General features: G+C 42.7%; 1 protein-coding gene across 4 annotated transcripts in view; it reads left to right on the plus strand.

The window, feature by feature from the left end:
* Positions 1–13,152, plus strand: part of SETD5 (SET domain containing 5) — a 77,801-nt gene that overhangs the window by 48,537 nt on the left and 16,112 nt on the right. For all 4 annotated transcript variants that reach the window (XM_083796101.1, XM_083796102.1, XM_083796103.1 and 1 more), the window contains 9 exons: positions 1,789–1,937; positions 2,247–2,364; positions 2,787–2,896; positions 3,181–3,427; positions 3,686–3,766; positions 5,849–6,112; positions 7,017–7,337; positions 8,982–9,224; positions 12,530–12,659. In XM_083796101.1, the coding sequence (XP_083652227.1) occupies positions 1,789–1,937; positions 2,247–2,364; positions 2,787–2,896; positions 3,181–3,427; positions 3,686–3,766; positions 5,849–6,112; positions 7,017–7,337; positions 8,982–9,224; positions 12,530–12,659 (1,663 nt within the window). The remainder of the gene's footprint in view (positions 1–1,788; positions 1,938–2,246; positions 2,365–2,786; positions 2,897–3,180; positions 3,428–3,685; positions 3,767–5,848; positions 6,113–7,016; positions 7,338–8,981; positions 9,225–12,529; positions 12,660–13,152) is intronic.

The raw sequence follows: 13,152 nt of genomic DNA on the forward strand, positions 1-13,152 counted from the left end.
AAAATGATTTGGCCACAGAATGCTACTGTTCTCAGCAATGCAAACCATCTTATCTTTCACTCATGTCACGAGGCTGTTGATCGCAAATCAGGGCTAGCAGTGTGATTTCTTGGTCATAAAATTGTGTGGGTCTCTTTTATGTCAGCTCAGTGGGTTTCTCTGGACTTGGGGAATGCTCTGTGTGCTCCTGTCAGGATCCAGGATACGACACTGTGCAAGGCTTCTCAGAGCCTCTAATACATTCAGGTTTTTCCAATTGCCTGCAGATACAGTGGTATAGAATTGTTTGCAAGAGATACACCCTGTAGGCATGATAAATGTAGCGCTGGATATATCTCTACAAGGAGATCTGGAATAGCAAGACCATTACTCCATCTGCATAGGTTTCAAATGAATATTTTTATAAAGCTATTTTTATCCTGAACCTGAGAGAAGTCGACTAATAGATCTTACTTTACTGGCTAATCCAAGATCTGCAGTATAATGTATTAAAACAATGAAAGCTTCCTTCCTCTCGAAGACATTTATTCAGAACACATGTAAGATTTTAACAAAAGAGAAGGATAAAGTCTGTGGTTCAGTGCTCTCAACACGGTCAGTATGGAGGGTTTCATTTGCTTCTTGGTACTGAGTGCTGCCTTAGGGCATTAACTTTATTTTTATGAGGTTAGAACGTCGTCATTCTGCCATTGTCCTGATAGAGCCCTTTCTTAAGCCAGTGGGATTTTTATCCAGATGAGCAGATTGCTCAGTAGCTGTTCCCAGCTAGAGGGCTTCATCAGGAAAACTTGGGAGCTTTCTTTTAACAAAATCATGTGTTTTACTTCTAATTAGATAGATGAATGTCATTATTGCTGAAGCAAGAACACTTATGCCTCAATTCAGCCCAAAAAAGTACCAAAAACTGCCCTTATGAACAGTGAATATCATGCTTAGGAAGGAGCAGGCACAGCTCTTGTAGTGAGGCAGTCAGCCATCTTCACTTAATTTGCAAAATTACCCAAATTTTTTGTGCAGAGAGATTCAACCTGTTAAGCAAGAAAAGTACTTTGTTTTTATGGAAGAAATCTTTTCTGTGTTGCAGTGCTTATAATATCCCCTCCATTATGCCATAAAACCTCTTTTTTGCATGTCTGTGCTTAAAGAATAGTGTGGTTGCATACTGTCAAGACATCTTGTGAAAATCCATCGTAATAGGCTTGAACATGAAGGAGATTCAGCAAACTGTCAATATCTGCTTAAAAATGTATTTCTTCACGTTAAAAAAAAATCCCCAGCACTGGTTGAACAGGAAGATGAAGAGAAGATTCTGGATGGAGATGGAAATTGACAGCTCAAGTCTTTGGCTTATTAGCTAGAATTACCATCCCCTGCAAAAGGAAAAGCTTCTGTTTTTCCTCTGAGCGTGTGACAACCCACAATTTAGGGAAGATTTGAGTTATTCTGGCTGTTAAAGTGGCCATAATTGCAGAGCAGTTCCCTATTAGCGGCAACTGACAGGTCTGGTTATACCTCCTAGCTGCAAGACTAAAATGCTTGGTCTGATGGGTTTCTGAGACTTACTGTTGAAGGAAAGGAATGAATACTCTTTGTTCTTGATAAGTATTATCAAGGTCATTGGTTATTGCTAAACTGTTACAGGATAAACAATATATCCACCGGGTGTATGTGCAGAGTTCCTGGGTGTTGCTACTAGATTAATTTTTATTTTCATGCAGGCAGGACACTCTCCTTGAGTTACAGGCCTTTGGTTTTAGCGCTCATATTTTGTTCTGTTTTTTGTTACAGCTGCAGCTGGGAAGGGTGACTCGGGTTCAGAAGCACCGGAAGATCCTGAGGGCAGCGAGAGACTTGGCACTAGATACCCTTATAATTGAGTATCGAGGGAAGGTTATGTTACGACAGCAATTCGAGGTCAATGGGCATTTCTTCAAAAAGTAAGAGTACTATGAATTGATTAGTATGAGAGAGCATCATGGCACAGAGAGACTAGAGTCTCTATGGGATAATGCACGCTTACAGGGCCCTTGTCAGCTGTGCCATCCGTAAAAAAGTAAAAGCAAATACACAGCCTCAGCTTGATGCTCTGCTTGCGGACCAAAACCCTCTGAAGTAAATCTGTTCAACTCTGCTCATGGAAATGCATGAGCCTCCAGAGCAGTAGTACTGTTGGAAGCACTGTTTCCTGTTATAACTGCCATGGGAATTGGGTATTTTGGGATTGAGACGTTCTGTTACTTCTCCAGGCCATATCCCTTTGTGCTGTTCTACTCCAAGTTCAATGGCGTTGAAATGTGCGTTGATGCCCGCACCTTTGGTAATGATGCCAGGTTCATCAGGCGTTCCTGCACTCCAAATGCAGAGGTAAATTCTCTCTTCACCATCACTGTAATTGCAGATAAGTTTTACATAAATTTATTGCACTCTCTTGAATATTCAAACTTAGAATGCAGTAAAAAGTGTAAATTCTCTGCATCTCTTGCTTGTTTGATGGTTTATACTTGGAATAAGAGATCAGAAGAAAGTTGGGAACGAGTTTTTTTTGAAGGGAAATGTTTCTTTCATTGCTTTCCTCTGGTTGCAGAATGATAGGGTAAGCAGGTGGTAGGAAGTGTAAGTGCAAAAGCACAGGGTAAGAGCAGTGAAACAGGCTTTTCCCTGTGGAGATTTTTAGGATAATTATTCGTGTAGTAGATAAGAGCTACTTTACAGAAGGAGGCTTCCCTCTTGGAAATAAGAAGTGCAACTTGTGGAGATGTTAGTTTCTCTCTGCTTTGTTTAACAAGGTTCGTCATGTGATTGCTGATGGGATGATCCACCTGTGCATCTATGCTGTTGCCACCATTGCCAAGGACACAGAGGTTACCATCGCCTTTGACTATGAGTACAACATCTGGTGAGTCCTTCACCTCACCCAGGAGCTCTCCACTGCCCTCCTGGACTGGACATCTTCCTCCAGCCCTTTCCTCGCATTCTACATTTTGCTCCGTTTTCTACTGATTGCATTTTCCGGCTATTCTGTCCAGTTCTGCTGGCATATTCTACAATAGAGGCCATAAGGTAGCCTGCTGTCCTTGCTTTGGCACGTGGTGAGATGTTTAGTAGGAGATGCATTGAATGTCTCTGTACAAGGGTTGAGAAATGAAGAGTGACACGAATTATGTTTGTGTTTTGGAGCAGCAACTATAAAGTGGACTGTGCGTGTCACAAGGGGAACCGGAATTGCCCTGTGCAGAAACGTAGCCCAAATGCTGCAGAACACCTACCTCCACCTGTTTTAGGCACGCTGATTGGGGCAGAAACACGCCGGCGGAAAGCCCGTCGAAAGGAACTAGAAATGGAACAGCAGGGCATTGCATCGGATGAGAACAGCAGTCAACAAACAGAGGAAGTTCCAGAGGGACCTGCGGCGGTCAGTGACAATGAGGTAAAACACCAGATACTTCATCAATTTTTGTTGTTGTTCAGTGTTGTGGAATCTGAACCACTACAGCACTGGTGTCCTCAGAACAGAAACTGCAATAGGCCTTTTTTAAACCTTTAACGCCTTATTTTACCATAAGAAAAAAAAACTGTAAAAACTGTAAAACTGTAAAAGACTGAAAAACTGTAAAAAGTAAAAACTGAAAACTGTAAAAGAGTATTGTTTTTTGTTTGCCATAGTAATTCTGGGCTTTTCTTTTAGGTGGCAGATAAAGAGGAGAAACAAGAAGGGGAGAAAGAGGAGTCTGTAGATGAACAGGGAGCCTTGGTCCACAGCCGACGGGCAAGTACCTCTGTGTTTATCATTCCCGTAGGACTTGCTTCATGCAGTGACCAACAGGTCTGGTTGGTCATTTCACTTGTTCCAGCACAAATTCCAGCTGTCAGTGGTCATCAGTAATTCGATTTAAAAAAAAAAAGGGGAGAGGGGGAAGGGTTTGACTCCACACAGGAGATTTATGTTAGGGCACTGCAGATGAAAAGGTGCAGGACAGATTCCTTTCCTGGTTGAAGGGTTTAACTGTTAGTTTCAGGGCTATTTTATAGCCTAACGCATACCTTTAAGAAGACAATCAGCACCAGGTTCAAAAAAGGTAATTGCACCCTTATGTGCCTGTAGTGCCCTTCATTTTACCAGCACAAGAATTTATGGAGCCATATGATGATCCAGAACCTTGACCCAGTTTGCTGGGTTAGGTTTGTTAACCTGTATCCGTTCCATGTATGGGTTGACTAAATGGTTGTGCAGACACGTTGCCATGAGGGAAGGGCGTAGGATAAAGTGGCAAAACTTGATAAGAGGAGTAGGCTACCGACAGCGCTATTGGCACAAGTCAGGGAAATTTCCTATATTCTTTATTAGGAAGTCCCTTTGTGTTCCCAAATTGTCATTGTTGTCTGGATCAAAATATTTTGGTGCTCTTTGATCTTTGATAACATAGAATATAAGAAAGCCAAGAAGGGACTATTATTTTTATTTTTTATTTAAAAAAAAAGCAATGAAGAAAAAGTGCTTCCATCCTTCTACCAGGCAGCAAATGTATCAGAGCTAGGAGCCTTTCCTTTTTTCACCAAATACCCTAACCATTGCGCTTTCTCTGATCAGAGAGAGGATCTTCTGTGTGGAAATTTCCTGAGAATGCTTTAATTGTTAAGGTAGTACAGCAAATAGCAGAGCCCAGGGCCATCTAACAGAGATATCTGTGGATTATCTCATGGATTTCTTAGAAGGGGCAAGATAAAGCAGTTAGTTTCTGCTGGAATTTGAACAAAAGTAGTCTTCCATCACACTGGCTGTAACCCTGGAGGGAAGATTTTATTTTTAATGCAAGGAATCTGGTCTCTTTCTGGGACAGTATAGTTCAAGAAATCTCTCAAAGTGAAGTGTTAGTTTCCCACGAGCTTGTAAGCCCTGTTGCTGTATGTGTGTCACCAGTTAATCTCCTTTAATGAGATACAGTTTTCTATATTTGGCACTGGGTAAATACCTGTATCTGTAGTTTCCACGATTTTTAAAATTTGTTTTTGTGCGTGCTGAATATTTTTGGAACAAACTGTAATGGCCAGGCTGCTGTGATTGAGTACTGCTGTGTGCTTTAAGACGCTTATCCCCCCATGACAATTCCTAGAAGGCACCTCATCCCACTCCTTCAAATCGACTTGATTCAGCTTGTCTGCCAGTCACTGCAGCATTATTATACTGGGCCTTTTATATGCGTAATTAACAATTATTTCTGACACAGCTAGATGATAAGATTTCCTGTCAGTTGTTTACCTAATAAATACCTTCTTTTTCCTCTCTGCCTCTCATGTTCTGTTATTATTATCCACTGTGTAAGCTGCTTGGACAAAAGCTTTTATTTTTGAGCTGGGTGATCTCCTGACAGTTTGCACAGTGGTGTTACACTTGCTGCAAATTACTGATTCACTTACTTCTGTTGCCTCTGGCTTATGTTTATTTCTAACGCTCGTTCATTAGCAAGTAGCTCCATTTGTTTCCAGGTCACCTTTTTACTCTCCTTATTCTTCTTCAAGGATTTTAGTTCTTCAAAATTATATGTTTCCTTGTGGCTATTTTATAAATACAACTCAGTAGTATCTAAGTGGGCCTATTTAAGAACAATGTTAGTTCTTCTAGTTACTCTATGAACACATGATTATGTTGTTGGTATTCTGGGAAATTTGCCATGTTGAAAAATTCAATTTAAAAAAAACAACACTGTTTCTGTCCCCTATCTGGCTCTTGTGTCACTGCTGTTTGGCAGTCGTTCTCCCAGCTGTGCTGCATCCCATCTCTGCTCCTGCGTCTTCTTCTCTATGTGCATGATTTACGGTGCTAACTTAAATTTACTTTCACGTGTTCTAGTCCCGGGAAGAGAGGAAGGTAGAAGCCATCATGCACATGTTTGAAAACCTGGAAAAGAGGAAGAGGAGACGAGAGCAGCCATCAGACCGGAACAGCACCGATGCTGAACTCAGCGTCAATTCTGAGGCTCCTGAGCTGGAGGAAATAAAAACAGAGACTCCCGAAACGGAGGATGGAAGTTCAGCACTGAGTGCTGCTGCTCCAAGCATTTCCAACAGTACCAGCAGTACTGGGGTGAACACACGGCGGTCTTCACAAGTAGCGGTAAGATGAAGATAGGACTGTTTAATAGCTTGTACCGAGGTCATACGCAGCATGTCTGATTGTTTGGGTTGGGAGAAACTTTGGGGGTCTCTAGTCCATTCTGCTTTAGGCAGTGTGGCTGTGAGGTTAGAGAAGGTTGGCCAGGGTTTTACCCTGTCTTGTCTTTAATACCTCCAAGGACAAAGATTGCACAGCCTCTCTGGGAAGCCTCTTCAGTTCAGGACTGTTCTCATGGTGAAAAACTTGTCTTCTATGTTTTTGAATGTATGTACGTTGTCTCATCTTCCAACCCTGCGCTGCTGCCAAGAGCCTGGCTGCATTTTCTTGATGGCCTCAGTTTGGATGTAGTAAGGCTGCTCTTAGGTGCCCCTGTTCTCTGGGTGGATTAAGCCCAGCTCCTTCACCCAGTGGGCCCCATACAGTGGGCTGAGAGACTAGACCACCCCTTCTGTACTGATAGGACCTTAAGTTGGAGGTATAGCTGCAGTAATTGAGGAGGGTGTTGGGTTTTCTTTTGTTTTTTGTTTTTTTTTTTTTTTGTCTATTTTCATTGCATGTATTCCCATTATGTGGCAGAGCCCAGATACTTGCCTAGAATGATGCATGTCAGCTCAGATCAGGAGTGAGCGTAATTACTTTGAGACAAATAGCAAGTTGCTTCCTGCTGCTGTCTTACCTAAGACAAATATTCTGATTGATGCCTTAAGAACACAGCAGATAAAACGATAATGTGCCAGTCTTTTAAAAAGGTCCCCAAAGCCATCTTATGAGCCCATACAAATAGGGTCCAACCAGATTTTGTGGGTCAGATAATGTCAATAAATAAATCTCGGGCCTTAATCCTATATGCAGAGAAAAGGAAGACTCCTGATGGTGCTTGGACTAATGACAATTTATGTTGTAGGATGCTGTCCCAGAAAAAACAGTTACTAAGCCAGCTCCAGCAAAACCCTCCAGGCCCCGACCAAAAAGTCGCTTCTCCCGATACCGGACCAGTTCAGCACAAAGACTGAGAAGGCAGAAACAAGCCAGTTCCCAGCAAGCTGAACTTGTACAGGCTGTCCCAGAGGAAGGAAGCACTGCCAGCTTGGTAACCACAACAGATATCAGCAATGTAGAAGGTCCAGGAGAAGGCAGACAGTCGGTGGGATCTGACCCAACTGTTATCGTGGCTGCGGGATCTCAGTCTAATCGGGCTGCAGTGAAGTACCCCAAAACTAAAAAGGTAAATATGATCAAGTGATCAAACTGGAGAGAGGAAAAAGAGGTTTTGTGTGATCACTGGGGAGAAGTTGGCTCAGGTGAAGCAGTTCTTTAACATACGTGACCTGATGTAAGGTTTTCTTTATTATTTCTCTTATAGTGTCTAAGAGCTCTCATCACGTGTCAGAATCTGGCTGTTCAGCACTGTAGAAAGAAAGATCAAAAAGAAATTGCCTGGTCAATACAGTAAATCAGCATAGAACTTAGATACCAACAGGGTGGCAGAGGTGCAATAGGAAGGGTCTTGCAGTTGGGTACAGCAAAAAGGCTATAAAGAGACAAATTATTCACCTTTGTATATGTGGGGAGGAAACCCCTGCAGCCTGCGGGGTCCTGGGAGAGAAGGGCTTGGTGTCATAAGGAGTTGGGTGATGGAGGGTGAGCCCTGGGTGAGGAAAGCAAAAAGCAGTTTAAGTACTGCTTTTAAGTACTGGTATTGAGGGCAATTAGAGATGAGAGATGCCTGGGAAAGGGCGTAGTGAGGAGAACAAGCCGTTTATTGTTTCTGCAAGAGAACAGGGTACTAAGAGAAAGATGGAGAGAGCTGATGGGTTTGGACCTATGTGTAGTGAGCTAGGAAGAGTTTTTGTCTGCAGCATGCAAAGGCGGTTGTAACAAATCTGGTGGGGTAGCCAGCATTTAAGGACTAGATGCTGATGGTGTGGAAAAGAGCATTAGCTTTGGGGCCCAAAGGAAAGGATGTTCATTAGAACAGGTTGGGAGCCACTGGAGAGAGGTCTGAAGTAGCAGCAACTTTCAAATCACTGGCCTGAGTCATACCGCCAGTACCATTCTGGTAATGTCCATGGTAAGGAAGAGAGATAAGGCACAGCTACAGAAAAGAGGGTTTAAGCAGCACAGAGATGTAGGGAGACTTGCTTGAAAAAAAAAAAATGTCACCGGAAATAACTAGGGTGTTGCAACTTGTAAAGGATAGTAAAACAAAGGTTCTCTTGTACATGCCAACAAGAGAAGGAGGAGAGAAAAATTGAGTCATTATGTACTAATGGTTAGGTGGAATTCAAAAGTAATTTTGGAATGGCATAACAGTGTGCTGGGTATGGGAATCGGTGGTGGTATCTTTTTGGGATGAGTGGGATGGCAGACTGGGGGGGTATTTATTTAGAACAAGGTAGAAGCGGTTAGCTTTCAGCTTAGCAGAATTGAAGACCAAGAGGGAACGTGACTGCAGGCTATAATGTGCAAGCTGGAGAAACTGCTAAGGGAAAGGAGCAGAAATTGCAGAACCTAGTAGACAGCTGGCACGTAGGGGGCATAAATAAACTAGCCATGAATACATTTAGGCTTGCAGCTTAGAGACAGGTTTTAGAACAAGGCGATCAAGTTCTGGGAGAGCCTTCTCATAATAATAATGGAGCATAAGATTGAGCTACTTGTATAAAACTGGATCACCTGACTCAGTGCCTGCAACAGATGTGAATCGGGACTGATGCAGAAAGTCGTGGCTGCATTCCTTCCTGTTGAGGAGTAAGGAGGTTTTAGCATATGGGCTGACCTAAGCACAGCTTCGTTTACATGCTTTTGTGCCATCTCACCTTTCTTCTTCACCTGTGCTAGTTGCACTGACGTGTGTTTTCTCCCTCAGTATCTTGTCACTGAATGGCTGAATGACAAGGCAGAAAAGCAGGAGTGCCCCATTGAATGCCCTCTGCGCATTACTACAGACCCAACAGTTTTGGCAACAACTCTGAACATGTTGCCGGGTCTCATCCACTCCCCGCTGATTTGTACCACACCTAAACACTACATTCGTTTTGGTTCACCTTTCAACCCCGAGAGACGTCGAAGGCCCTTTCTGTTGGACGGAATTTACAGCTCCTGTAAAAAGGTATGTTTGATCACGTCTTACCTTTGGGGGCTGTATACTCATCATGCTCTTACTGGCACCCTCATAAAGCTGTTGTGTTCTCTGTGAGCCTATTTCCATGTATTCCTGCTGAGCTGGCCTTGCCTGGCCACTTGAGGAGGTCTTCAGACTGCAACTGCTGACCCTCGCCTAGCCAGGGCCCCGTCTTCATCCTTGCTTTTTACTGTGGTAGAACTGATCTTTGACTCCCTTCTTGGAAACCTGTATTTTCACCCCTGTGGTGGCTGTTTATTATCCAGTGTACGTGATTTGAGGGGTTTAATTGTTGCCCTTAAAATGTGTTTTGTCACTGCTTTCACAGAGGATGATTGGCATTGTAGGGATAGGTCAGTTTTGCAAAACACCTCAGGAATACAGCGTCTCAGTCGGGATCTGTTCTCTTTGGAGAGCCAGTGTTGTTTTGCAAAGGCTGTTCACAAGAGCAAGGCCACAGCTCTTTGTTTGGGATCACAGACTGTCTGTCTACAACAGCTATTTGTGGCCCTGCAGGAAGCCTGATCTGAGTCCAGCTGAGGACTTCATTCCTCCAGAGATGGTGTGTGGCCAGCAAATGCTGGCATTTACCCGTCCACAGGGAAACAGTAGTTCAGGTTAATTTACTGAGTCAGATTTCTATCTGAATCCGTCTTGCCAATCACCTGTCAGCTTTGCTCAGAGGCTTTTCCAGTTTCTGTATAATTACCCGAGAGCAGCTTTATGGAAATCCTTTCTGATCTCACAGTCTCGGTAGCTTTCAAAGTCAGGCACAATGTCCTAGTTTCTTTGCCCCCTTTTTAAGGAGTTTTTCCAAAGAGTTGGTTTGGACCTTGCTGTTCCCATCTCTGACCAATTTGTTGTCTCGTGCTAACATACACCTACAAAAAGAAGCTGAGGTTTGTCTTGAGTATTTCCTTCATAGATAAAGCTCTTGATGGTTCATATATACTTGTGTGAACAAAATCATGTTTGCTTCCATGTACCTGGGTAATCTGCCCATGCATCTTTTATTACCTTTGGCTATTTTCTAGTCATACAATAATTCTGACCGCAGGAGAGAGGACGGCATAGTCTGACTATGGACTTCCTTCATTTGGTCTGCTTCTTCCCTGAAGCTGGGTGGATGTTGTGTTGCAGCTCAAGTGCTGAATAAAGCAGAAAGCTGCTTTGTGTCATGTAGCCCATGCCTATTTTGTGCACCCCAGTATGACGACTGAATTTTCTTTGACAGGTTGATTTAGATTCGTGTTCAGTCTGTGATTTACCATGTTTGTTAGAAAAGATCCATTAGTTTTCAAGGCCGTAATTTTAGAAGTGATTGTTTCTGGCTTTGCGTGGTACTTTGTTCTAGCCTGTGCTGAGCTGTGTACTTATTTTTTTTCCCCCATCCATTTTCCAGTTTACTAAGAAAGTGTTGAATGCTGTCTTCTAGCTTGTTCTTGTTTCTCCCAGGTTGGCATCATCTGAAAACTTAAGCACACTGCCTGTTCCATTATCTAAATAATTAATAAAACGTTGAAGGATTCAGTGCCCAGAACCTATGCTGCAGAAAGTGTTTTTGATAGATCTCTACTTTTTGAAAGTAAATAATCGATAACTGCTCTAATAAGGATTTTCATCTACTTTGTAGGAGTTCCCCAGCTTTTTCATGGAAAAGACTGCTTGCTAGCATTTGGTGTTTTTATCACCACTACTGACAGCCTGGAGATGTAGGAAAAAGTCTGCCTCTCGTGCTCAGGAGTGTTCAGAAAACTCTCACAAGGAAGACCTCCTTTTCAGCTAGCTGAGGTCTAGAAATGGTCCAGAACTTGATGACATTGCTCTCTCAAGACCTGATCTTTCTGTCGTGTCTGCTTCTTGACTATTCGGTCAGGAAGGTTGATTTATAAAGGCTGTTGAAATAGATCACACATTTTCTGGATTGTCAGCAGGCCTCTTCCTTAAGCTACTGAGGACTGTGCCAAAAAACCTCAGCTGATGATCTCAGTTTGCATCCAGAGCATGCCAATATCTGAACCTTGCAAGGAAACTGAACTGTATAACCTGTTCACGTTCATCACACGTTGTACAGTGACTTGGCTGTCAGATCAGATGCTGCACTTGAGGTAGCAGTGCTCCAGACTGGCTGGCACTCCGCAGTCTTCCTAGTGGCTACAGTGGAATCCATTGAGATATATTTGAACAGAGAAAAAGTGTCTGCTGTACAGTAGTGAAGGCCATCAAAATAGATCCTGGCACCTGCTCTTCACCCTTGCGTTAAAGTTTTTTCACTCTGAGGATTGTGGCCACTGAGTTTCTGACACACTTCCATGATAGCTTAAGGAGTCAAACTTCTCTGGGAGAAAAAAAGACTGGTAAAGTGAGTCCCTTGGGTAAACTACACAAATGTAAATTACTGTATTTATTTTTCAGCAGTTTTGTTGTCATGTTACTGAATTACCTTTTTGTTTTCCATTATTTTATGGTATTTATTTTTGATAGTAAAATAAGCAAAGGTTTCCTGCCTGCTGTCAGGAGTCAGTTTGTATCAAGATACAGGGGTAGCACACGCACTGTAGCAGCTGATTTGCTGAGACTTCAATTCAAGTTCACTTGCATGAGATGTGAAACATTCCCCATCATCCATGTTCTAAAGACCAGTGTGATGGTTATCTCTTTTATTAGTAGCTGAAGAAAAGGTTTGTTTTTATTATTCTCTTCTTGTCTTAGCCCTCTGAAAGCTGCTACTTGCATTTTATCAGATATTTTGTTCTTTGTCTCTGCCTGGCAGCAAGCACAGTCCTGGAAGAATTATGTGACTGAACTCAGCCATTTCTCAGCTGGAATTTTTAGAGCAGAATCTATGTAAGGCTCTAATGTGCCTTGGTGAAGCATGGGGGCAGTGTGTTCATGCTCCTGAGCAGAAAACGTGAAAATTGAGGTTTTAAGATAGTTCATCATACTTAGCTCTTTTTTTCTTTTAATTAAGCTTTCTTTTGATAGTTCTTAGCTGCCAGATTTTCTTATCTATTTATAATTTGCTTTTAAACTTTTTATTATTGCTGAAGACTGATGCCTAGAATACATCTCATCAAGAGCACATAGTCAGACCCGTCACAGTAGCTGTTAGATTCAGCGCTAACAGCTGTGTGCTAACAGGTTCCTGTCTGAGTGAGTGTGAAGGAGGTAACACCAGTGTTCTGAGCAGTCTGCCACGCTGCACAGAAACGTGGGAGTTGGAGTGCATCCTGCAGGATTACACAGAAAGTACTGGAGGGGTTGCACGTTTATGTAGTCTCGTTCTGTTTCAGCGCTGGATCAAACAAGCCCTGGAAGAGGGGATGACTCAGACCTCACCAGCTCCACAAGAGAACAGAACCCAATGTCTATACCAAAGTAACGAGAACAACAGTTCTTCCAGCATCTGCAAAGATGACACAGGTAAGTACTCAGAACCATCAAGGTAGCGTGGGCGCTTGTGTGAAATTGGGGAAGCTGCTCAATAACAAAGGCAGCTATACAGGATGACATCTTAATGTGTGCTGCTGCTTGATGGCACATCTTTCTGGCAGGTGAGAATGTTACTTTGCCATTCATTCACATTTCTGCAGACCCGTTCTAGCTTGTGCATCATGTGTTAAATTTCTCAGTATTTTCCTATGAAACGGCAATTGCTTTATCTTGCATCATTAACCCCAGTGCTGTGTGATCATTTGTGCTGTGGGGCGGGGGAAGTACAATATCATCTCTTTTCAGCAGGATGCTGTTAGATGGACAACTAAGTATCTGCTGACTGTAGAAGGATGTAGCAAAGTCTCACGGGTATATATGTAATAGCAAAACGAGTAAGTCTCAAAGATGGAAAAGCTAAAATCTGTGTGGAAAGGAGCAGAATGGTTAACTGTTTTGTCTGAATCTTTCTACAGAGAAAGAG

This window comes from Anser anser (genome assembly GCF_964211835.1).
Source record: "Anser anser genome assembly, chromosome: 12".
Taxonomy (NCBI): Eukaryota; Metazoa; Chordata; class Aves; order Anseriformes; family Anatidae; genus Anser; species Anser anser.